Source organism: Phyllostomus discolor, chromosome 8, assembly GCF_004126475.2.
Source record: "Phyllostomus discolor isolate MPI-MPIP mPhyDis1 chromosome 8, mPhyDis1.pri.v3, whole genome shotgun sequence".
Lineage (NCBI taxonomy): Eukaryota > Metazoa > Chordata > Mammalia > Chiroptera > Phyllostomidae > Phyllostomus > Phyllostomus discolor.
Window position 1 is genome coordinate 110,859,834 of NC_040910.2, and position 24,372 is coordinate 110,884,205.

The following is a 24,372-nucleotide window of genomic DNA, read 5'->3' on the forward strand; positions in this document are numbered from 1 at the left end:
CGCGGCTTCCTCCCCCCCACCCTCATATTTTTGAGGGGAAGGGAGGGAGAGAAACATCAGTGTGTGGTTGCCTCTTACGCACCCCCTACTGGGGACCGGCCCACAGCCCAGGTACATGGGATCGAACCAGTGACCCTTTGGTTTGCAGGCTGGCACTCAATCCACTGAACCAGGGCGGTTTCCTTTTGATATTATTCCTCCTGATGCTTCTCTGTATTTTCCAAGATCATGTAATTATTGCATTGCATACTTTTAGTTTAAGGAAATTTTATTTTTAAAAGTATAGAAGTAATATACCATAGAACCCTTGGAATGTTACAGATAAGGTCAAAGGCCCCTTTGACCTCTCACTCCCAGTTCTGGGGCTGGTGCTAGCAGGGTGTGGTGGACGGTCCTGGTGCGTGGGGACGTATGTAAACATACGGGGGTTTGCCCTGACTGCGGAGCTCTGTGGATTGGGTGTCATTCTGCAAACGGGAAGGTTGCCAGTTCGATTCCCATTTGGGGCACATGCCTGGGTTGTGGGCCAGGTCCTGGGTTGGGGGCAAGAGGCAACCAAATGGGTGTTTCTCTCTTTTTTTCCCTCCCTTCCCTTCTCTCTGGAAATAAGTAAATAAAACCTTTAAACACACACACACACACATACATACATACATACATACATACACAGGGGTTTGCTTTGGGACACGGAGATTCCCTCAGGGTCCGGGCTGTTTCCATTCCCTGCTCACCATCCTCAGAGTTGGCTCTCGGTCCCCTGCCTGCCCGCCCCCTCATGGTCTTCTGTGGGCTGCAGCACCTCCAGACATCACATCAGCATTCCCAGCCCAGAGAAGGAGGAGAGGATAGAGCTTTGTTTTGTGGGTCTTAAAAACTTGTTTTTAGGAAACACCGCCTCCTTACAAAAATTCGCGAAATGTGAACGGACCATTTAGTGGGTTGTAAAGTGACCGTCCCCATGCCTACCCCGGGCACAGAAATAGAACTCGCTGGCCTCCCAGTAGCCCCCACCTGTCCTTCCGGGCACTGACTCCCTCTCTCCGCCCTCCCACCGCACCGACCTTCCTGGAGACCACTTCCTTGCCCAGCCTGCACTTACGTCCTGGCGGGTTTGTAAGTGCCACCGTCCTGTTCTGCAAGTGGCTTCTTTCCCCTTGGCGGCGTGCTCTAGCGGTCTTTCTGCGCCGGCACACGCAGAGCCCGCTGCCGCCCCGTGGAGTGCCGTGGGAGGCCCCTGGGCACACATCGGCGTGGGCTCACCGCGCTCCCCTCGCCCAGGTTGCCCGAGGAGGCCCGCCAGCGGCGGGTGTTTGAGATGGTGGAGGCCCTGCAGGAACACCCCCGAGACCCCAACCAGGTCCTCATTGGCTACAGCCGGGGCCTCATCGTCGTCTGGGACCTTCGGGGCAGCCGTGTGCTCTGCCATTTCCTCAGCAGCCAGGTAGGCGGCGCCCGGGACAGTGGCGGGCGCCGGGGGGCTTTCCCAGACCCCACCGTCACACACGGCCCTGAGCCAAGGGGGGTGGGTGATGGGGCCATGGCCCTGATCCCAGCCTGCGGTCTCTGCCTCTCCTCCCCGAAGCAACTGGACAGCGTCTGCTGGCAGCGGGACGGCCGCCTGATCGTCAGCTGCCATTCCGACGGCAGCTACTGCCAGTGGGCCGTGTCCGCCGACACCCAGCCGCTGGAGCCCGTGCGCAGCTGCGTGCCTTACGGTCAGTGTTCCACCCCCCCGGCCTCCGCCTCCGCCTCCGCCCGGGGGGCCCGGTCCTGCTGCGTCCCCCGGGGCTGCAGTTCACTGTGCGAGACCGAGTCCTCAGGGTCCCCAGTCCGTCTTCTCTGCGTTCAGGTGTAGGTGCCCCACTCACAGGAGTCAAACCTGGGCGCAAGGAAGTGACAGCTTTGTGACTCCCGCTGTGGCTCTCTCAGGGCAAGACTCCCGATGGGAGCACAGGCTGCCGGGTGCGCGTGGGGTGAGGAGTCTGCCCGCGCAGACCCACGTGCCTCCGGGGCGGGAAGACCCATTCCCGCTCCTTCCCCTTCTTGCAGGTCCCTTCCCGTGCAAAGCTATCACCAAGATCTTCTGGCTGACCACCAAGCAGGGGTAGGTACCGTGCTCTGCCCTCCGCCCTTTCCGGTGTCTTCCTGGAGGGCTGAGCGGCCTCTCGGGTCTCTGCGGGGCCGGGGGTGTAGAACCGTGCCTTCGGGTCCCAGGTTGAGGTCTCCCCTCCGGGGAAGGGAGAGGGGGCCACTCATACCCCTCACGGCCAATTCCTGAGAAAGCGCCCCGTTCTTCCCCTCCCCTCCTCCCCCCGAGAGATGCTGTCAGACTGTGTTTGCAGCAGGCCGGTTTCTTCTAACAGAGTCACATGGGGGGGACCCGATGCATAAGCAGAAAGGGGGGGCGGCTCTGGTTGAAGCGCAGTGGCTGAGACGCCGCACCCACGGTCTGCGGGCCACCACCTCCACCCGAGCCCGCCTGGGCTGTGGCAGTCTGGAGGAGGTGGGGGGTCTGCCCTAGCCCCTGCCGGGGACCTGGTGTGGTCACTCCCCCTGAGACCAGGTCCTGTGGGGAGCCCCAGCCCAGCCCCCTGCCCCCTCTGTGCCTGCAGGCTGCCCTTCACCATCTTCCAGGGCGGCATGCCCCGGGCCAGCTATGGGGACCGCCACTGCATCTCGGTGGTCCACAATGGCCAGCAGACGGCCTTCGACTTCACTTCGCGGGTCATCGACTTCACCGTCCTCTCGGAAGTGGACCCTGCAGCGGGTAGGCATGCTCCGGGAGCGGTGTGGAAGGCTGGCCCCTAGCAGGTGCGGGGATGGCGGCCTGGCTGTGAATCCACAGGAGGGGCCCTCGCAGACACTCCCAAACCAGCCGCTCCCCGAGTCCCCACCGCTCCCCTTCTTGGTGCCCCGAGGCAAGGAGCCGCAGTTCGTCCGTCCCTCCCCACCTCATCCGACCGGTGGCTCCGTCCTTGCTGGCCGCACCCCCTGCCTGCTCCACACTCTCTTCGCCCTTCCCTGGCTCAGATGGGGCTGGGTCCAAAGAGGGCACATCAGTACTGTTGGGTTTACCAGCCACCCAGCTAAGAAAAGGGGGTCCTGGTGTATAGACAGGGAGAGGACCGTGTGGGCTGGGGCGGGGGTGCGGTCTGGCCAGCTCCCCGCCAGCTCCCCGAGCCCAGGCTGGACGGCAAAGCTCGGGGCCGGCCTCGCCGGGAGGGCTGGTGGCAGCGCCTGCGGAGGGGCCTGGTCCGTTAGGGGGTCAGCTGCCGCTTTTTCACAGTTGAGGAAGTTCCCCTCTATTGCTAGTTTCCTTAGAGTTTGTATCACAGACGGGCTTGGGGTTTTATCAAATATTTGCACACAGTCATGCAGCTTTTATCTTGTAGCCTGTTGATGGGTTGCATTAACTGGTTCTCAAACGCCGAAGCCGTCTTGCACACGTGGGGCGAATCCCACCTGGAGGCAGCTTAGTTTCCTTTTTATGCGCCATCGGACTTGGGGCTTGTTTCTGAGATGCAGACTTCCTGGCTCCGACCCTAGGGCGTCCCACTGCGCGGGGCTGGGCCAGGGCCGACTGCTTCCTGCCGGCTCCCGCAGCCCCTGACCCTTGGCCTGTCCCCGCAGCCTTCGATGACCCCTGTGCCCTGGTGGTGCTGGCCGAGGAGGAGCTGGTGGTGATCGACCTGCAGACGGCCGGCTGGCCGCAGGTGCAGCCCCCCTACCTGGCCTCCCTGCACTGCTCCGCCATCACCTGCTCCCACCACGTCTCCAACATCCCCCTGAAGCTGTGGGAGCGGATCATCGCCGCCGGCAGCTGCCAGAACACACACTTCTCGCCCATGGTAGGCCCTGACCCCGACCCCGACCCCGGCCCGGAGCCGAGCCCTCCCACCCACTTCTCCGTCTCCTTCTCCAGGAGTGGCCCATTGACGGTGGCACCAGCCTGGCCCCCACCCCGCCCCAGAGAGACCTGCTGCTCACAGGGTAGGTGATCGAGGGAGCGCACCTGCTTGCAGCAGGGCGTACGGAGGGGGAGCAGAGCCCAGAGGGGTGCGTGCCGGGCCCCGGCCCCCCAGCCCGGCGTCCCGCTCACGGCCACAGGCGGGCTCTGCCCACAGGCACGAGGACGGCACGGTGCGGTTCTGGGACGCCTCGGGCGTCTGCCTGCGGCTGCTCTACAAGCTCAGCACGGTGCACGTGTTCTTCACCGACTCGGACCCCAGCGAGCACCTCGGCGCCCAGGGCGAGGACGAGTGGCCCCCGCTCCGCAAGGTGAGGCCCGGAGGAGCCTGGCGACCGGGAGGCTGGGGGCAGGCCGGGGCCCGTGCTCGTGGCCACTCCCGGGCCTCCTCTCTCTCGTCAGGTGGGCTCCTTCGACCCCTACAGTGACGACCCCCGGCTGGGCATCCAGAAGATCTTCCTCTGCAAATACAGCGGCTACCTGGCTGTGGCGGGCACGGCGGGGCAGGTAGCAGGCTGGGCCGGGGGTGGGGAGCAGGGAGAGGAGGGACTGTGTCATGTCCAGGCCCCAGAGCTTCCTCCTCGGGACCGGGGGTCGGCAGGGACGCGGGTCATCAGGCACGGGGACCAGCCCCCGAGCACTGGCACCCATTGGGGGGTCCCTGGGGTCCGGCCGCCCCTGGTGCCGGGGTCGGCTCAGCCCGCCTGCCGCCCGCCCAGGTGCTGGTGCTGGAGCTGAACGACGAGGCGGCGGAGCACTCCGTGGAGCAGGCGGAGGCCGACCTGCTGCAGGAGCAGGAGGGCTACCGCTGGAAGGGCCACGAGCGCCTGTGCGCCCGCCCAGGCCCCGTGCGCTTCGAGCCCGGCTTCCAGCCCTTCGTCCTGGTGCAGTGCCAGCCCCCGGCTGTGGTCACGTCCCTGGCGCTGCACTCCGAGTGGCGGCTCGTGGCCTTCGGCACCAGCCACGGCTTCGGCCTCTTCGACCACCAGCAGCGGCGGCAGGTCTTCGTCAAGTGAGCAGCCTGCCCGGGCAACGAGGCCTGGGCGTCCAACTGGAGTCCGGCTGGGGGGGACCCTCGGGCCCTGGCAGCGCCGACACCCTAGCCCCAGCCCTGACGTCTCCCCGCAGGTGCACGCTGCACCCCAGCGACCAGCTAGCCTTAGAGGGGCCCCTGTCCCGCGTGAAGTCCCTGAAGAAGTCCCTGCGCCAGAGTTTCCGCCGGATACGCCGCAGCCGGGTGTCCAGCCGGAAGCGGCGGCCAGCGGGGCCCGCGGGAGAGGTAAGGCCTGCCAGGGAGAGCTGGGAGCGGCCCGCACGGAGCCAGACGACCCCCCGCCCCCTCTTCCTCGGCGGCGAGCACGGGTCCTGGCACAGCGCGTGGGTTTACGGTGGCTCCGTGCCTCCGCGTCCCCGGCCGAAACGGGCAGCAGTTGTAGCACCTCAGGGCCAGGTCCTCAGGCAGTGCGACCGGGCGGGGGATGGCGGGGGCAGCGACCGGTCTCCCCCTGGAAGGATCGGTGTTGGGCTACAGGCTCCCCCAGGGAGCGAGGGGCCGGAGCCCACCCTCAGGCCAGCCCGTCCCCCCGCAGACGCAGGAAGGGGGCGCCCGGGCGGAGCGGGCGGGCCTGCAGAACATGGAGCTGGCGCCCGTGCAGCGCAAGATCGAGGCCCGCACGGCGGAGGACTCCTTCACGGGCTTCGTGCGGACGCTCTACTTCGCCGACACCTACCTGAGGGACAGTGAGTGGCCGGCCTGGGGTGGGAGGGGCCCGGGGAGCGCCCCCTGGCGTGAGGGCAGGCCAGTGGGACACTGAGAGGGGTTTCCCCTAGTGAGGCGCTGGGGGCCGGGGGCGGGATCAGGACCTGCCTTACCCCTGCCCTGCCCAGGCCTCCCGATCAGTTCGTCCTGGCTTCCTGTGCAGGCTCCGCCCCCTCTGGGAGGCGGGCCTGGGACTCGGCACCTGGCCTTCCTGGGTCTCAGCTTCTCCCCTGTAAATCGGGGGAAGGGCTGTGAGGGCCGAGGCGCTGTGGGCTTCTAGAAGCTCCCTGGCTGTTTCTCCCTTCTGCCCTCTTGCCGGGGCGGGGCGGGCTGTGGGCCGTCCACCCCTGTGTTTATGGCAAGGGTCGAGCTGGCCTGGGTTCAGGACCGTCAGTGCTTGGGGCCCTTGGGTGTCAGGGAGCCTTCCCAGCCTTCTCCCCGCCTGCACCCCGGAGGCCGGCAGAGCCCGCGGCAGCTCCGTTTCACAGGGGCGGGAACCGGGGCTCGCGGGGTTTGCTGGCCTGACCTTGGGGTCACACAGGCAGTGAGTGGCAAGGCCAGGACGTAAGCGCAGGCCACCCGCCCCACCTGACCTCCAGACCCAGGGTCAGGTAGACACACACCCGTGCCTCCCGGCAGGCTCCCGCCACTGCCCCTCGCTGTGGGCCGGCACCAACGGGGGCACCGTCTACGCCTTCGCCCTGCGCGTGCCCCCCGCCGAGCGGAGAGCAGACGAACCCGTGCGGGCGGAGCAGGGTGAGCGCTGAGCGGGGCCGTGGGGGGGGGGGGGGCAGAGGGTGCTTGTCCGCCTTGGTTGGGGGCTGGGCGGCATCCCCGGCCTCGCCCTGCGCCCGCCCCCGGCCCCCAGCCCCATGGTCTGCTCCCTTCCCCGCAGCCAAGGAGATCCAGCTGATGCACCGGGCGCCCGTGGTGGGCATCCTGGTGCTGGACGGGCGCGGCGTGCCCCTTCCCGAGCCCCTGGAAGTGGCACACGACCTGTCCAAGAGCCCGGACATGCAGGGGGGCCACCAGCTGCTCGTCGTGTCGGAGGAGCAGTTCAAGGTGTGACGCGGGTAGGGGTGGGGTGGGGTGGGGTCCCCGGGACACCCAGGGGCTCGCACCTTGGGCGCGAACGACAGGAGCTGGGACTCGCTGGCAGGCGCACGCGCAGTTGGCATGTGAGGGGCCGCAGAGGCGCAGGAAGGGAGGGGGTCCGGGTGTGGAGTCCCCAGGCCCCCGGCTCCGGGGCGGGACCACCGAAGCAGGACCCACCTGTGGGAGGGACGGAAAACGCAGGCCTGGGAGAAGGTGGCCCCGGCAGCCCTGTGGTCCAAGTGCAGCGACCGCAGGTCCTGGCGCGGAGGGAGTGCCGGGGCCGCGCGGGTGTTGCTGGGAAGCCGGGTGGCGGCCGGCGGACAGGGCAGAGGGGCAAGCCCTTGCCTGCACACTGGGGTCCGGCCGTGGGTGTGACCGCTGCCCCGCGCGCCCAGGTCTTCACGCTGCCCAAGGTGAGCGCCAAGCTGAAGCTGAAGCTGACCGCCCTGGAGGGCTCGCGGGTGCGGCGGGTCAGCGCGGCCCACTTCGGCAGCTGCCGCGCCGAGGACTACGGGGAGCACCACCTGGCCGTCCTCACCAACCTGGGCGACATCCAGGTCGTGTCCCTGCCCCTGCTCAAGCCCCAGGTGCGTTACAGCTGCATCCGCCGGGAGGACGTCAGCGGCATCGCCTCCTGCGTCTTCACCAGACACGGCCAAGGTGCGCTGGTGGTGGCCGGGTGCGGGGCTCCCGCTGAGCCGCAGGGGCTGCTGGGAAGGGCCGCCCGGGGTGTTGCGGCCGAGGCCAGGAACTCCGAGGGAGGCTCTGGCCCCCATCCCCCTCAGCGGAAGCCCCATCGTTGGCCGCCGCAGGCCCCAGGAGACCAGGCGGGCCTCACCCACGAGGTTTTCCCACTGCCCAGGTTTCTACCTGATCTCACCGTCGGAGTTTGAGCGCTTCTCTCTGTCCACCAAATGGCTGGTGGAGCCCCGGTGTCTGGTGGACTCAGCAGAAACCAAGAACCACAGCCGTCCCCGCAACGGGTCAGGCCCCGAGAAGGGCTGGGGCCGAGCCAGGTGGGTGAAAGGGCAGCTGGCCTTTGCCCTAGCCCCTCCCTCCCCCGTACCCCCTCCCCTCCAAGCTCAGCCCACCCTCCTGGCTCTGGCTCTTTGCCCCACCTCGTATGCCCCTTCCCCCGCTGCGAGGTGCCACCCGGGACAGGGCTTGGCTTGCCTCCCAGGGGCCCCCTGCTCGAGGAGGCCAGGGCAGCTGACCTCATTCTCCATGGGGCCAGGACTTTCGAGACAGAGCAGAGAGCCCAGTGGCCCTGGCCTCTCACTCTCCACCCTCCCCCCCACCCCCCACCCGCAGGAACTCAGGGAGCCAGAGTGACGGAGAGGGTAAGGCAGGCCTCTCAGGGGCCAGGGCAGAGGTGGGGGTCTCCAGGGGGTGGGGGGGGGGGGCAGGGGCAGCAGCACTGTGAGCACACCTGAGCCAGCCAGGCCCAGACTCCGGGAGGGAAGGAGGAGAGGGGACCCCAGGTGAGCAGGTGGCGGGTGGTGCTCACACTGGGGGCAGAGGCAGCACCCTGGGCCCCTGCGGAGGAGCTGAGAGGAGGGCCCAGGGCTCTGCTGACCCGCCTCCGCCTTCCAGAGAGGAGCCCCGGCACCGTGATGGAGCACGCCCTGCTCAACGACGAGCGTGAGTCCGAGAGGGAGCGGGGCTGGCGGGAGGGGTGCTCCCGGGGGAGGTTCGGAAGGCAGGGTGGGGTCCCCGCCCCGCCAGCACCCCATCGGTGAAAGGGGCGAGGCTTGTGTCGGGCGCAGCCGCTGCCGGCCTCACCGGGCCTCTGCCTCCAGGGGTCCTGAAGGAGATCCAGAGCACGCTGGAGGGGGACCGCCGGTGAGTGACCTTCTGCCCAGGCCACGCTCTCGGGGGGTGGGCCCCAGGGTGCCGGGGAGCTCTGAGAAGGGGGCCGGTGCCGCGCCGCCCTGAGTCCCCGTGGAGGGTGACTGCCTGCCTGTGCCCGTGCAGGAGCTATGGCGATTGGCGTTCTCAGCAAGTGGCCATGAGGTACAGCCTCAGCAATGGGGGAGGTAGGAACCCTGAGCGCTGCTGCGGGGTGGGGGGCGGCCGGGAGGGCAAGCTCCTGGGGAGGGAGAGGAGGAAGAACCCCCATCCCCTCCCCCAAGCCCCTAAAACCAAGGGCCCCTCCCAGCCCTGACCCACGCCCCGGTTGTCCCGGAAAACAGCCGCGCGTCCGGGCTCAGCGTGCGTGACTGAGGCCTCCTCCTGCCCAGGACGCGCCTGAGCTGCTGTCACTCTCCCTCCTTCCGCAGTGGAGTGAGCGGGCCGCGTGTCCAGGCCGCGCGGTGAACACACACTACTGAGGGCCCCTCCTCGGGCCGCGGGGCCGCCAGGAGAGGCCCGTGCGCCGGGCCGGGCTGCGGGCTGGGGCCCCCTCAGCTCCCTCCCTGCTGCTGCTCCCGGCCTCGGGGGAAGAGGGGCCCTGGGGCCGCCCCTCCCCCGGCCTGGTCCGTCTCCGTCATTTTGTCAATGTTGCACAGTTTTTATCATTGTCCCCCACCCCCGCTTTTCGTAGTGGGCTGGGTTTTAAATTATAAATTTTAACTGCCTCTGGGTGAAAGAGTTTTTAATAAACACCTTATTACCTCCTCGCTGGTCCAAGGGCTTTAATTTTTTAATTGAGCAGAAATTTTCCATGTAAGTGGACACAGTCATTAGCAGGTTCCTGGCCTCCGCCGTGGGGTTCGTGCCCTGGACCGGGCTGGGGCCCCCCCGGGGAGCTGGAGCAAGCGGTGCCTGCTTGTGTGGGAGCGCTGCCGTGCCTCCTGTCCTGGGGAGTAAACGGCAGGAGGGGGCCCCCTTGGGTGTGCCTGGCTGCTGTCGGACAGGAGGACACCCACAGCATCTCAGACCTGGTGGCGTCCTCCAGACTTCCGGGAAGGCCTGTGGGGCGCTGCTGAAGTGGGGGGCAGTGCCTGGAGGTGACAGGCCTTGCCCGCAGACGAGGGCCTGGATCAGACGGATGTTAAGGTCTTTCTACACCAGGGGTGTGATGCCACCCGGGCTATATATCTTTGCTCACCTGTCTTGGTTGAGCACCTACTGTACGCCAGGTGCGCAGGGCGCCAAGGTGGCCAAGATGGTGTGGGGTGCGGTCCTGCCGGTAGGGGGCGCACAGCTCTCACCAGTGCAGGAAGCGCCAGGGGGCAGGAGGGGCGGGGCGCTCAGCTGTGACGGGAGAGAGCACCGGGAGGGGGCTGGGTGGAGGGTCAGGTGGGCGGGGCAGACTGTCCTGCGCAGAGGTCAAGCGGGGACAGCAGCACCCCAGGAACCGGCCTGTGTGCCCTGGGAGCAGCTGAAGAGCCCAGGGTGGCTGGCAGGCAGGGAGTTGACGAGGCTGCCAAGCGGCCAGGGCCCGGCTGGGCCACCGCAGCCTCATGACACTGTGGGCCCGCCGTGCGCACAGGGGCCCGCTCCAGCCGGAGCAGGGGACGGGCCTGGCAGACGGACACCGAGTGGCCCGAGGAGCAGAGGACGGACGTGCTGTGGCAGCATCCTGCCTGCCGCCCGCCAGCCAAGTGTGTCCAGCCCAGGAGTCCAGATTGGGGAACTCGGGCCACTGGAAGTACATCCCCTGTTTCTTCTTAGAAGGGGGAGGGGCTTACTGAGGTGCGAGCCCCAAGGACCACGCGGAGTGGGGAGAAAGGCTCCCCCAAGGGAGGAGGAATGCTGTCCCCGAAAGAAGTAGAGAAGGAAGGGGGAGGCTGGGCTGATTTTTCTAGAGCCGAGAGAGCAGGGAGGGCTGCAGACCCCACTGTTCCGGTCTGGACTTGGTCTGAGGCCAGGGAGGCCTCTAAAGGGCCCCATCCCCAAGGGAGTTAAGGGAGTTTCGGGATGAACTTGACTCTCCTCAAGGCCACTGTCATTTGGGTCCCAGCCAGCTCCCGTGGTGCGATCACTTCCCTGCCCTGCCTCAGTTCTGTCTGGGAAATGGGGTGATAGCGGCTTCCCCTTGGGATCTGTTCTGAGGTTCACGTGCGTCCAGGAGGGATATGCATTAGCGACAGGGTGACCTCTGTCAGGGTCGGGAAGAACAGAAATGAAACTAAGCCTTACTGTTTGTACCTTGGGGTGGCACTGGGGTCCTCAGGCTACAGGTCAGCGGGTCACACACCAAAAGTGGGTGCCAAGAAGGGAGTGGGACGAGACCCCCGGAGAGCAGCCTCCACCAGCCTGGGAAGATTTGTGTATGGTTTTTGACTGCCAGTCTCAGGAATGCACAGCTCTCTTAAAAAATCCAGTTAGCGCCTGGCCGGCGTAGCTCAGTGGATTGCGCGCGGGCTGCAAACCAAAGTGTCGCAGGTTCGATTCCCAGTCAGGGCACATGCCTGGGTTGCAGGCCATGACCCCCAGCAACAGCACATTGATGTTTCTCTCTCTCTCTCTCTTTCTCCCTCCCTTCCCTCTCTAAAAGTAAATAAATAAAATCTTAAAAAAAAAATCTGGTTAGCTGTAAACCCGCTCACACACGTGAACAAGTGACATGAAGTTTTCCTGCCAAGAAACCAAGAACTGAGAATAATGGTGAGCATGCAAGCGCGGGTAAGTCAGAAGAAAAGGCCCTGCCAGCGCCCCCACGGCTCAGGGAGGCTCCGCGGCTGCGGGGCAACCCGGCTAATGAGATGGAACAAGACGTCGTTGGCAACGAATGCGCACACACACACACACACACACACTCCCGACACAATCACCACGTCTCCTGGAAATGGGTTTACACCTGCACTCACTGAGGACGAGCTGTGCCTTGAGTGCCCTGGGCTCGGAAATACCAGCTCGTGGGGGTGGTTTGCATGTTTCAGTTCTGAGAAAGAACCCGCACGGCGGGAGTGTGGGGGTAACAGTTTTTCCTGATGCACAAGTGGGAGGGCTCGTGTTCCCTGGAGAGTGGGCTTAGGAAAGCTGGGCTGGCGCGGAGACAGGAGTGAAGGGCCCTTCTGGCAGCGGCCCGGGGGACAGGTGACCGTAGCGGTGAAGCAGCGACAGGGAGAGGTGGAGTTGACAAGGACTGCTGCCCTGGAGAAGGGGCGTGAGGGTTGGGAGAGGTCGCTGCCGATTCCAGGGCCTCCGAGATGCTGCCAGCAGCTGGGCATGGGGTCTAGACACTCTGACCTTCAGCACCCAAAGGTGGGAGTCTTGGGGTCAGAGGTCAGGCAGATCCATCCAACCCTTGAACCCCAGACTGGGCTGTGATGGGCTGTGGGACCTTGGGTAGGTGACCTCATGCCTGTACCCTAGCTTACTTACCCACAAAATAGGGCCCACCGCCTAGGGTTGTAAGGGTTAGGGAATCTGTAAGATCCCACAGTGCCTGGCCGCTGGTGCACACCCAACCGAAGGAGGTGAAAGTTGTGGATGGTGGGGTGGGTGAGGCCAGGAAGGGGGAGAGGGGCTCCTGGGAGGGGGAGGGAGGCGGTGGAGTCGGCAGAGGGCTGGGCATGGACGGGGGAGTTTACTCGTGAACCGAGCAGGTGGAGGAATGAACGAGGAAAGTGGAAGGAGGGAGAGGGCACCGGTCCGGGGGGTGTTGAGTGGACCAGTTCAAGGCGTACGTTTATGTTTTAAGCTGTTTTCTTTATATTTCACCACCTAAAAGAACAACAAAACCCTAACAAGACTCATGGGGTGCTCACTGTGTGCCAAGGTCAGCCTGCTCCCCACTTTCTGGAGCAACCTGGGAGGCTCAGGGAGGAGGGTGGGGACCCCCTGGAGCCCCAGGGACTAGGAGGACCTCTCCGGTTCTTCCCGCAGTCCTCAGCCCCTGCCGGGCAAGAAGGCAGCGGAACTTGGGCCCCCTCAGCGGGGACCGGTGCCAGGCTGGCCTGGCTGGCAGCGACTCCCTCCCTAGTGGAACGCCTGTCCCCGGCTTTGGTCCCCAGCTGCGGCGTCTCCTCTTTCCTGCGTGGCCCCTGCTTTATTGTTATCCGAGGGGTCAGGACCCGAGGCCACTTGCATTATTGATGCTCCTTCCTAAGGCGGGAGACTAGGGAGGGCTGGACCTGTAGACCCCACCAGAGACGAACCAGAAGCGGGTGGTGCGCTGCGGAGGGTCTGAGGAAACCGGCGGGCAGCCAGATCGTCAGGAAGAGGAGAGGACGAAGGCACCGGGAAGCCCCTCTTCACCGGGTCCGCCATGGGCGGGAGAAAGGGTAAAGCGCCTCGGCGGCCCGAGAGACCCGAGAGGCGGGCCTCGGGGGAGCAGGAGTCCAGGTCTGCCAGCGCAGACGGCGCGCCCAGCGAGGAGCGCCGACCCGGCCGCAGTAAGGCCCGAGTACCCAGACCGGTCTTGGAGTCGGCCTCCGCGGGAGGCCAGGGGACCCCTGGTGGCCGCAGGAAGCCCTCCGCCGAGGGTAACAGCGGCTGCAGGCGGCCAGGCGCTGGATCTCCACCAACCGCCCAGGGAAGACAAGGCAGCGCCAGGCGGCGGGGACGGGGGCTCAAGGAGAGCCGCGAGTCCGGGGACAGCCGTGGGGGGCGCCTGGAGGGCAGTCTCCCCCAAGGAGAGGGGAGAACAAGTGAGCCCGGCCACCGCAGGAGGAAAGGAAAAGGGCGGGCACCCTCGGCTCGGCGGGGCCGACGGAAGTCTCAGAGCCTCGATGGGCACACGTCCGGCCCGGACGGGGACAGCTCCTGCCCGGATAGCGAAGCCCGAGAGGCCCAGGAGAGCAGCAGCCAGAGCGGCGGGGCTCCGGAGCTGCAGCCCAAGTCAGAGCAAACGGACACGGGCTCGGGAGGCACCCAGAGCGGGTCGGAGTCGGCCCGGGAGCAGGGCGAACATCCGAGCACGGATGAGCCCCGGAGCCAGGAAGAGTCGTCGGGGACGGGACCCCAGAAAGAGCCGGAGGATCCCGGGACAGACACGGACTGGAGTACGCAGGGGGAGGGGGCCGGGCCTGGACGCGGCGCACAGGCAGCCCCAGTATCAGCGAGCCAGGCCACGGAGGCCAAGGACTCTGAGCCGGGCAGAAAAGCCGGGCCCTCCGGCCCCCTCGAGGGCAGCCCCGCGGGCGTCCCACAGAGCTCCCGGGCTTCTCTGGACCCAAGGCCGACCCGGGACGCAAGTGACAAGAGGGCGCAGCCGGAGGCGGAGCAGCGGGGAGCAGAGTCCGGAGGAGCTGGGGCCTCGACTGCCAGGGCTCCGCACCGCCATGTGGGAAAGGTGGTGGGGAAGGTGCATGCGGCGGCGGCCGGCGAGAACGCAGCAGGGGGCGCAGGGGGAGCCGCGCCCGGGGACCCAGCGCCGCTGGCCGCCCTCGTGACGCTCCATCGGCTCCGCGCGAGGCCGACACCAGGCCCTGCTCCCCAGGCCGTGGGTCCGCGTCGTGCCGGCCTCAAGGAGAGGCTCCTGCGTGTGGCACGGGCCCTGGGATTCCTGCAGTGGCTGTGGCGTCGGCTCCGGCTGCGCGCGAACGGGAGGCAGGAGGCGGGCCCGGAGGAGGGGTCGCGGGCGGGCGAGGGGCGGGGTCGCGGGCCGGCGCTACGGCGCCGTCTAGGGCTGCGCCTGGCGGGCGTAGTGGGGCTGGGGGTGCGGCCGAGGGCTCCCCCTGGCGGCAGTCCGCTCTCCCCGCAGGCAACCGAGAGCCCAGCCTGCCACCACCCTTCTGAGGACGAGGACCCCACTCCGGATCCCAAGTTCGCGGTCGTGTTCCCGAGGATCCACAGGGCGGGGAGGGCATCGAGCAGCCGGAGCTCAGAGGAAGCGTCCGCGGACGCTCCTGCCGCGGAAGGGCGCGTTTGGCCTTGCGCAGGGCCCTCAAGGGACAGTGAGGTACCCACGGTGAGTGGAGAAAATGTGGCCGGGCCCCGCCGCGGCTCTCTCCTCGGGGGTGTCCACGGGGGGACTTCCCGTGACGAGCCCCCCCAGGAAGAGAGCAGCTCCAGCAGCGAAGCAGAGCCAGAGACCTTGGAAGCCGAGGCTCCGGTGCACTGGGCTCGGAGCTCAGACACCGGCGAGGACCCTGGGCTTGCCACAGACGCGCTGCTGCCCCGGCTCACTTTGGAGAGGAGCCCAGGTCCGTACCGGTCGCAGAGGGAGCGGTGGGAGCCAGAAGATGAGGTCGAAGAGGCGCTGGAGAGGGAGTTGGAGCTGAGCCTTGGGTCAGGCCTGGAGCCGCCGTCCTTTCTGGGGGCCGAGGGCAGGAGCCCAGGCGCCGTCCTGGAAGACACGGAGGACCTGGCTTGGCTGCAGTGAGTGATGGGGGCTCCAAATCCGCCATGTCTGGGGCACGGGGTTCCTCATAGAGCCCCCTACTCCGGTTTCTGTAAAATGTAGAGGGAATTCTGCCCCACTAGAGGTGGTCTGAGTGGAAGGGGCCGGGTTGGGGTGAAAATCAGACGCCCCTGCCTGCAAGCTCCTTGTCTATTGGGCACAGAGCTTCCCTCAGAGTCAGCAGCCTGGCCCCGCCTGTAAGCCCCGCGGGGTGGGTAACTTAGCAGCAGCCCAGACCCTGTGTTATATGGATGGGGCTCAGATAGGGAGCATGACCTGTCCACAGGGTCTCTGCAGCCAATGGCAGCAATAACCTAGGACCTGCCCCTCCCCCCAAGTCCCCGCCTCCCCACCGTGCTGCCCCCACAGGCCTCTGTGCGACAGCTCCGTTCTGCTGTGCCTCAAGAAGAGGTTTCGCCTGGGCCGCATCTATGTATGGAGGGACCCAGGGAGGGAGGGAGGAGGTGGCGGGCTGGGACTCCCCTTCCCCTGTGGCCCGAGGGCCCTCCAGTGCCCCTGGAGCTTCTCCTTCCCGGGCTGGGTGCTGCACCCTGTCCCCGGGGCCTGCAGAGGCAGGGCGATGGTCTGGGCAGGGGAACGTTGGAGCCCCATTGCATTGGCATCTCCAGCTCCCTCCACATTCTGCTTCCACCCCCAGACCTTTGGGGGGCCCCTCCTGCTCGCTCTGAACCCCCGCTGGCCCCTGCCTCTCTTCTCACCTGAGGTCCTGGCCAGCTACCACCCCAGCAAGGCCCCCAACGCCGCCCCGTAAGTGACTTTCCCCCACCAACCTTGTGTTCACCCTTTGGTGGCTGAGCCCTAGCCCGTCCTGTCGACTGAGGTCCTAGGGACGGTGGACACATTCAGCCTCTACCTGGGAGGGTCCCAGGTGCCCCTGGCAGCCTTCTCATCTGCCCCCTCCTCCCTCCCCAGACACGTCTTTGCCATCGCGGCCTCAGCCTACAGCCTGTCTCAGAGCACCGGGCAGGGCGTGTGCATTCTCCTCAGGTGAGTGCTGACGGCCTGGCCTGCGCGGCTGAACCCACGGGCCACACTGAGGGCAGGAAAGAGGGGCAGGGGGTGGGGTCTGCATCTGAAACTGCCGGCCGGCTCCACTAGGGGGCAGCTGTGGACTTCTGCAGGGCTGAGCTCCTGGCTGAAGTCACCACAGGTGCCCCTTGAATGCGGCATCTCGGGGACTTTGTTCCATTTGGTCTCCACGTCCCGGGTCTGTCTTTCTGCATTTCCCGAGGTCGCCTCTAGGGGGAGTACCACTTCCAGCGGGTTGTGTACCACTTCCCCTGCTCAGTGGGGTTATCCTATGGGCCCCTCCCTGGAGACCCTGACAGCCCCTCCGTCCTTCCCTCCTGCAGTGGGCGCAGCGGCTCAGGGAAGACAGAGGCTGCCAAACAGCTCATGCGGTTCCTAAGTAGCCTGCAGCAGGAGCAGACGAGGGACAGAGGGTGGCAGGTGAGGGGCCGCCGGCCATTTCCCAGGGCCGTCTTTGTCTTTCTCCTTTGGGCCAGGAGGGTGGTCTTTCAGGTCTCTGGCTTCATTTCCTGGACAGCCACGGCGTCGCCTGCTGTGGGGGTGTGGTGGGGTGGGCTGCCCTGACCCTCCAGGGGCCAGCACAGTCCCCAGGCACAGAGCGCCCTCTGCTGGCATGCTGCATCGGTGGGCCCCGGTGCTGCTTCTGAGGACACTTGAATGTCCTCCCCCTCCAGCTGGACGATGTGCTGCCCTTGCTAGGCAGCTTTGGCCATGCCAAGACAGTCCTCAATGCCAACGCCAGCCGCTTCGGCCAGGCCCTGCGCCTCTGCCTGCAGCAGTGAGTGACGGGCGTCCGGGTGGGTTCAGGGAGCACGCACGATCAGCACCCTGGGAAGCCGAGGCCGCTGCCCACGGGGCCGGCCCAGAGTGGGTCCCATTGTGAGCAGGGCCCCTGGGTTGCATGCACCCTGGGCACCCCCCACCCCGTGTCCTGTGCCCACAGTGGAGTCATCGTGGGAGCTTCTGTGTCACATTATCTGCTCGAGACCTCGAGGGTGGTGTTTCAGGTAAGACCCACCCTGCAGCTCACCCCTGTCCAGCTCCTGCAGTGGCAGAGGAGGAGGGGCCACTGTGGGGGGGCTGTGGTCCCTGAGCCCCCCAGGCCGGCCTTCCCCAGGACTTGTCCTCGCTGCCCTGGGATCACAGGGCCTGGCCACGGTTCCCACTAAGCCAGACCTTATCCCCAAGGCCCAGGCCGAGCGGAGCTTCCACGTCTTTTACGAGCTGCTGGCGGGGCTGGGCCCCGCCGAGCGGGAGCAGCTGTCCCTGCAGGAGTCGGAGAGCTACTACTACCTCAACCAGGTGGGGGCAAGGTCCGCTCCACAGGGCCTGCCCGGGGAGGGTCTCTTGGTGCAGGGGTGTGAGGAGGAGCCAGGGGGGAAGGGAGCGGGTCGGGGTCTGCCCCCACCCCCCGCACTGTGCTCCGCAGGGCCGGGCCTGCAGGCTCCAGGGCAAGGACGACGCCCAGGACTTCACAAGGCTGGCGAAGGCCCTGCAGGCGCTGGGCTTGTGCCCCGAGGAGCTGACGGCAGTCTGGGCCGTGCTGGCCGCCATCCTGCACCTGGGCAACACCTGCTTCTCCTCCTCGGAGGTGCGCTCCCGCTGTGGCGCTGCGCCCACGTGGCTTGTCTGCGTAGTCCGGGCAGCAGTGACGAGGCCAACTGCCCGCGTCCGTACGTGGGGGACTGCAGAGCCCGGGGCCACCCGCGGTCCGCACAGCTGCCCTGCAGAGCAGGCAGGCCCTCCTCGTTTAGCGGAGGGAGCGGACCTGGAATTCCGGCGTCTATGCCGCCGCCTGTCCCTCGCTAAGCTGCCACCACCCCTGGGAAGCAGCCCTGGCACTGACCGGCAGCTGTTGAATACCTGGCACTGTGCAGACCACCCCACACCTGTTTTCCCGTTCGGTGCTCAGGGCGGCTCCAGCACGTAAGGGGTGCTGTTCCCCTTTGCAATAAGACAGTGGAGGCTCAGAGAGGAGGGAGACTTGCCAGGCCAGCTAGTGAGGAGGCCAGGTCAGGACTCACGCTCCACTCAGGGCCCTCGGACTCCAGAGCCGGCGCTGGCCCACCCAGACCCAGCCACCTTCCAGTTAGAGGGCAGCTGCCGGGCAGAGCGAGGCCTGCCCCTCTCTCCCCCCGTGGGGCGTGGCCACCGCACAAGCAGAGCACTCCCTGCCCCCTCCCTCCTCTGTCCAGAGGGAGTCCCAGGAGGTGGCTGCCGTGTCCAGCTGGGTCGAGATCCACACGGCAGCCCGGCTGCTGCGGGTGCCGCCCGAGCGCCTGGAGGGGGCTGTCACCAGGAGGGTCATGGTGAGCTTGAGGGTTCTGGGGCGGCATGGGCCCGAACACACCACCTGATGGCTTGCTGAGCGCCCAAGTAGGCCTCGGGCCCGACGTACTATGTGCTTGTCCCCTGCCTCCACCTCCAGGAGACTCCCTATGGCCCGGCCTCAAGACCCCTGCCCCTGGAGAGCGCCATCGATGCCAGGTGGCCCCGGGGGCAGGAGGGAGCCGTAGCCTGGCCTGGCACTCTGCCGCGCGTGGCTCACACACCACGCCCACAGGGACGCGCTGGCCAAGGCCCTGTACTCCAGCCTCTTCTCCTGGCTTCTGGGGAGGACCAACGCGCAGCTGGCCCCGCCCGGCGAGGGAGGCGGCACAGACAACGTCACTGTCGTGGACGTCTACGGCTTTGAGGTCACCCCCTGGGGTGGGGGGCCCGGGGCAGGGTGCCCCCCTCATCCTGATTATTTCTGGGGACCCCAGCAGCTCCAGCTCTCCTGGTGGGGGGGGGGCACCCGTGACCTGTTTGCCTGCCGGGCCCCGAGACATCCACGAGACAGCGGCTCACCCCGTGAGGGGCAGCCGCCCTGCCCTGCCCTGCGCTGTCCGGCCCCGATGGGGCTGCAGGAAACGTCTGTCCTGCTTGGCCTGCCGGCTCTCGCGGGAGCCCACAGCCTCACCTCCCACGCACCCGGAATCCTCGGGTCACCCTGGCTTTTCATAAGCGCCTCACGCCTTTCCAGAAGGCCCTGCCTCCTGAGGGCGGCAAGGAGGGAGCTGGAGCAAGAGGTAGCCCCACTCTGAGTCCCTGGATGGGCCCTGTTCACAACCCCCCCCCCCCCGCTCTCTCCTGGTCTCCAGTGTGTCCTTGGTGACCGTGACACGTGTGTGAGTGTGTGCATGCACACTCTTGTGTGTTTTTGAGTGTGCCAGAACTCTCTGTACGAAGCTACAAGACGTGGAGCCTCTGCTGGGCTCACCAGTAAAACGCTAGGAGGCACAGAGGAAGGAGTCTGTAAACCCTACAGGAAGAATGTTGGAAGGCTTCCTGGAGGCGGCAGCCAGGAGCCCTGCTTATGAGGATGTGGGATTGTGATAGCGGCGAGCTCAGTCCTAGGCACGGGAGCTTTCCAGACCACAGGCTGTCTGGGACCAGAGGCCAGAAGGCTCACACACCTGCTGAGGCAGGAAGCAGGGGTGTGGGATCCCAGAGCGGGGCCTGACTGGCTGCGCAGGGCTGCAGCAGCTTATGTGCTGTCCCGGGGCCTTTGCACTTGACCCTGCAGGCCGCAGCATCAGCCCTGGAGCCCCACTCCTCCCTGCTGCCGGGGAGAATGCAGGCTGCCCTATGGGAGGGGGATGAAGGGCACCAGGCCTGTGTGCCGGCCCCCCACACCTGCCCGGGGGCCCGTACCACAGGTGGGTGCCCACCTCACTGCCCTCGTGTCCCCAGGCTCTGCGGGTGAACGGCCTGGAGCAGCTGTGTAACAACCTCGCGAGCGAGCGCCTGCAGCTCTTCTGCAGCCAGATGCTGCTGGCCCAGGAGGAGGTGGGGGGGCCGGGGCAGGGGCGTGGTGGGGGCACACCCAGCTATGCCCCCAGGCAGAGGCCATCTCTGGAAAAGAGAGGGCGCTGCACCGAGAGCTGCACCCCAAAGCCCGCTTGCTGTGGGCTGTGTCAGTCCTTCTGAACCTCAGTTTTCCCATCTGTACAATGGGAGGGCCATCCCTGCTCTGGCTGAGACGAGGTCCCCCTCGAACCTGGGGGGCTCTGTAAGCAGCCAAATGCTCGCCGTTCCCAGGAGGAGTGTCGGCGGGAGCTGCTGCCCTGGGTGCCCATCCCCCAGTCTCCGAGGGAGTCCTGCCTGGACCTGCTGGCGGACCAGCCCCACAGCATCCTGAGTATCCTGGATGCCCAGACACGGCTGTCCCAGGTGAGCACCCCGTGGCGGGGACAAGGAGTGGGGGAGCAGTGAGGTGACAGGGCCCGGAGACCCTGCCACAAACCTTCGGAACGGCTTGGGACGACAGTGGCCACACGGGGTTCAGCCCTATGCTGGGTGATCTGGAGCAAGATGTCTGACCTCTCTGAGGTTGCCCGGGTCCTCGCTGCAGAAGGGAGACAGTGGTGCCCGAGGGTCGTGGGGACGGGGCAGGGCTCATGGGGGGCGTGCGAGGGCCGGTGGGGGGCGAACCTCAGGGCCACGGTGCACCCCTTCCTCGAGTCCTCGCTGACGGCCCTCCTTGTGCGCGCCCTACCTAACCGCCCCCAGTTCGTCCCCAGCCGCTGCCTTACTGGTACTTTGTAACACCTGTGTCCGTGAGCGATTACATTGCATTGTGCTGAGCAATTACAATGTATCTACTCACGGACTCGCCTGGGACAGACTGGGCCCTCTTCTGAAGGGCTTGAGCCTATCAGCAGTGCCTGGCACATGGTTAAGGGTTCACTAAGTAAGGAAGGAATGAATGAATGTGTCAGGAATTTTCAACCTTTTTTCATCTCGGGGCACACGTACACTAATGACTAAAATCCTGCAGCACAGGAAAAAAAAATGCATTTTTTGCTGATCTGACCAAAAAGTAGGTATGATTTTGATCCACTCACACCAGACAGCTAATGTTGTGTCGGCTGTGGTCATTTTTTTATTTGACCATCTAAGGGAAGAGAGGTCACTGCCCCTGACTAAACTAGTCAGGTTTTGCATGTTTAAAAATTCTTGCAGCACACAAGCTGAAAATCGCTGGTCTATTATCACAACACATCATGTGACATTAGTACAGAACATGCATTTACTAGCATATGCATTTGAAGTCCCTTGCCAGATAAACCCATCGTGTTAATTCGGAAATGATTCCTTCTCCTGGCCCGCGTCCCGTACGGTCTAGTGAAACGGGTCACCGGTGTCGCGGACGTCTCAGGGCCACTCTGGGGTCAGCAGCACGGCTTCCTTAAGTCTCCACTCCTCAAGGCTGCCCTTTTCAAGTCCGAGTTGGGCACTGTTGACCCGGCCACGGCCACTCCACACCACGCGTGTTCCCACGCGTGTTATCTGCCCCTCAGCTCCATCGAATAACCTCTTCTGGGTTGCTTTTCACCAGTATTTTTTTAAATGGTTGAACACATTTTTGGTTGTGATTTTTTTGAAGACTGTATTTATTTATTTTTAGAGAGGGAAGGGAGGGAGAAAGAGAGAGAGAGAGAAACCTCAATGTGCGGTTGCTGGGGGGACATGGTCTGCAACCCAGGCATGTACCCTGACTAGGAATTGAACCTGCGATGCTGTGTTTTGCAGCCTGAGCTCAATCCACTGAGCTCCACCAGCCAGGGCTTCGCAAGTGTTTTTATAAGACGTGTGTAGAAACACCTGTAGTGTTTGCGAGCCGCGCTCCCAGGGGTGATTGCTGGGCCAGTCTTAAAGTGCCCCGCCCCTTTTACACCATTGGATCAGGTGTGTGCTGGCGGAGGCGGTTTCTGCAGGTAAGGTGCTGCTTTTCTCAAACAGCACTTTGTTTTCCAAACAGCCGCAGGGAAAGGGAGAGGCACCCTTGGCAGGGACTCAAATGTGGAGGGACGCCTCCTTCCTGAGGAGGCTGGGGAGACGAGGGGAGCCCACCTCCCGTTCGCCGTCTGGTGTGTGGGCACAGGGGGTGCGGCCCAGACCTGAGAGCAGCCCTCCCTCCCTGCAGGCCACAGACCACACCTTCCTGCAGAAGTGCCACTATCACCACGGCGACCACCCCTGCTACGCCAAGCCCCAGCTGCCCCTTCCCATCTTCACCGTGCGACATTACGCAGGCCCCGTCACCTACCAGGTATCAGGGTGAAGTTGGGGACAGGCTCCGGGGTGAATTGGTGAGAGCAATTGGTGACCCTGGTGTTTTCTTTTGGATGGTGTCACCTCACGGGTGGCAGGGGTGGGTGAGGAGAGGCCCCTTCCAAGGTTCGGCCATCTCACCCTAGCTGGGCCCCTGCCCCCCCCCAGTTCTGGGTGAGTGTTAGGGGTGCGGGGTGCAGGTGGGGTTAAGGCCGTGGGACCCTCAGACCGAGAGGAGCAGAGCATGGGACCTGGCCATGATGGTCTCGGGCATCTCCTCTCCTCGGGGCCTCCGTGTCCTTCCTCATCTGCACACGGGGACAGGGACTCTGTCCTACACGTGTCATGAGGGTTCAAGGCGGCGACACGGAAATGGCCGGCAGGTGCCCACTGGAGGCCTTTCCTTCACTCTGACGTTCACGGCGGCCGCCCGCCACCCAGGAGGAGAGCCCTCAGGGGACGGGGCCTGGTGTAAAGGGCAGGACCCTGTGACTGGTGTGAGGTGGGAAAAATCACATAAGGCTTCCTGGAGGAGGTGGCCTGCATTGGTTGTAGAAGAAACAAACACAAACGACCCCAAAGCTACCCAAACAAGAAGCAAAAGGAGTATATATCGATTATACCTCCAAAAAATCATATCAAAAGAAAAGAGAGACACACATGGAGAACTAAATAAAACTATGAAACGGTGTTAAAGGCCCCAAAGACGACTTCAGAACCGAGGGACAAACCACATGCATGTCGGGGAGCCCTCGCACTGCTCACTCCTTCCCACGTGGCCTAGAAAAGCAGCGATTCCAGACATCACCCCGGGGGCGGGCAGCAGGAGTGGATTTTGATGAAGTTATTCGGAAGTCTTATCTGGAAAAGGAGCGCATGAGAATAGCCAAGAAAATACGGAAAAGCAAAAGATGGTGGAGGAATCCGTTCTGCCAGACAGTAACACACATTCTGAAAGCTCTGGTAACTGAAAGGCTGTGGTATTGATAAGGAACAGACCCACCAATAGTGCAGAATTCAAAGCCCAAAACAGACCCAAGAATAGATAAGGAACGGGGTACATGATGAAAGTGGCCTTAAAAAAGGTGGCAAAACATACGTAGCATAAAATTGACCATTTTTAAGTGTCTGATTCAGTAGCTTCAAGTACATTACCATGTTCTGTAACTGTCTCCACTGTCCATTTCCAGAGCTTTTCATCTTCCCAAACAGAAGCTCTGAGCCCATTAAACACCAAGCACCCGCTCCCCCTTCCCCAGCCCCGGGTAATACCGAGTCTGCTGTCCGTATCCATAAATTTGCCTATTCCAGGCGTTTCATAGACACGGAATGATAACGCACACAATACTTTCGTGCCTGACTTGTTACACTAGGCATGCTTCCGAGGCTCGTCTGTACTGTAGTATGTGTCAGAATTGCCTTCCTTTTATGGCTGAATAATACCCCACTGTATGCATGATGGCATTTTTTAAAAATATATTTTATTGACTATGCTATTACAGTTGTCCCATCCCCCCCTTTATTCCTTTCTGCCCTGCGCACCACCCCCCACCCACATTCCCACCCCCCTTTAGTTCATGTCCATGGGTCCTACATGTAAGTTCTTTGGCTTCTCCATTTCGTATACTATTCTTAACCTCCCCCTATCTTTTACCTACCATTCATTCTTCTTATTTTCTGTACCTTTTCCCCCTCTCTCCCCCTCCCACTCCCCTGTTGCTAAACCTCCCTGTGATCTCCATTTCTGTGGGTCTGTTCCTGTTCTAGTTGTTTGCTTAGTTTGTTTTTGTTTTTGTTTTAGGTTCGGTTGTTAATAACTGTGAGTTTGTTGTCATTTTACTGTTCATATTTTGTATCTTCTTTTTCTTAGATAAATCCCTTTAACATTTCATATAATAAGGGCTTGGTGATGCTGAACTCTTTTAATTTGACCTTATCTGAGAAGCACTTTATCTGCCCTTCCATTCTAAATGAGAGCTTTGCTGGATAGAATCATCTTCGATTGTAGGTCCTTGCCTTTCATGACTTTGAGTACTTCTTTCCAGCCCCTTCTTGCCTATAAGGTGTCTTTTGAGAAATCAGCTGACAGTCTTACGGGAACTCCTTTGTAGGTAACTGTCTCCTTATCTCTTGCTGCTTCTAGGATTCTCTTCTTATCTTTAATCTTGG

The 24,372-nt window shown here is 64.0% G+C and overlaps 2 protein-coding genes across 11 annotated transcripts in view; both read left to right on the top strand.

The window, feature by feature from the left end:
• Nucleotides 1–9,439, top strand: part of LLGL2 (LLGL scribble cell polarity complex component 2) — a 29,933-nt gene extending 20,494 nt beyond the window's left edge. For 3 of the 10 annotated variants that reach the window (XM_028521772.2, XM_036034127.1, XM_036034128.1), the window contains exons 7-26: nt 1,279–1,441; nt 1,583–1,715; nt 2,050–2,104; nt 2,613–2,767; nt 3,631–3,848; nt 3,923–3,990; nt 4,125–4,278; nt 4,370–4,474; nt 4,687–4,979; nt 5,096–5,246; nt 5,557–5,707; nt 6,366–6,482; nt 6,622–6,788; nt 7,217–7,481; nt 7,684–7,837; nt 8,133–8,161; nt 8,415–8,462; nt 8,621–8,663; nt 8,796–8,834; nt 9,062–9,439. In XM_028521772.2, coding sequence (XP_028377573.1) covers nt 1,279–1,441; nt 1,583–1,715; nt 2,050–2,104; nt 2,613–2,767; nt 3,631–3,848; nt 3,923–3,990; nt 4,125–4,278; nt 4,370–4,474; nt 4,687–4,979; nt 5,096–5,246; nt 5,557–5,707; nt 6,366–6,482; nt 6,622–6,788; nt 7,217–7,481; nt 7,684–7,837; nt 8,133–8,161; nt 8,415–8,462; nt 8,621–8,663; nt 8,796–8,834; nt 9,062–9,137 — 2,584 coding nt within the window. In that variant the 3' untranslated portion in view covers nt 9,138–9,439. Of the gene's footprint in view, nt 1–1,278; nt 1,442–1,582; nt 1,716–2,049; nt 2,105–2,612; nt 2,768–3,630; nt 3,849–3,922; nt 3,991–4,124; nt 4,279–4,369; nt 4,475–4,686; nt 4,980–5,095; nt 5,247–5,556; nt 5,708–6,365; nt 6,483–6,621; nt 6,789–7,216; nt 7,482–7,683; nt 7,838–8,132; nt 8,162–8,414; nt 8,463–8,620; nt 8,664–8,795; nt 8,858–9,061 lie in introns of all 10 variants that reach the window. The other 7 variants (XM_036034131.1, XM_036034132.1, XM_036034133.1 and 4 more) reach the window with 7 other exon arrangements.
• A 3,283-nt stretch (nt 9,440–12,722) lies between these two features.
• Nucleotides 12,723–24,372, top strand: part of MYO15B (myosin XVB) — a 33,548-nt gene continuing 21,898 nt past the window's right edge. The window contains exons 1-14 of the mRNA XM_036009075.1: nt 12,723–15,032; nt 15,424–15,487; nt 15,713–15,822; nt 15,988–16,062; nt 16,404–16,524; nt 16,779–16,882; nt 17,048–17,111; nt 17,534–17,695; nt 18,300–18,413; nt 18,533–18,591; nt 18,668–18,800; nt 19,840–19,935; nt 20,188–20,319; nt 22,076–22,201. Of these exons, the coding sequence (XP_035864968.1) occupies nt 12,979–15,032; nt 15,424–15,487; nt 15,713–15,822; nt 15,988–16,062; nt 16,404–16,524; nt 16,779–16,882; nt 17,048–17,111; nt 17,534–17,695; nt 18,300–18,413; nt 18,533–18,591; nt 18,668–18,800; nt 19,840–19,935; nt 20,188–20,319; nt 22,076–22,201 (3,414 nt within the window). The 5' untranslated portion in view covers nt 12,723–12,978. The remainder of the gene's footprint in view (nt 15,033–15,423; nt 15,488–15,712; nt 15,823–15,987; nt 16,063–16,403; nt 16,525–16,778; nt 16,883–17,047; nt 17,112–17,533; nt 17,696–18,299; nt 18,414–18,532; nt 18,592–18,667; nt 18,801–19,839; nt 19,936–20,187; nt 20,320–22,075; nt 22,202–24,372) is intronic.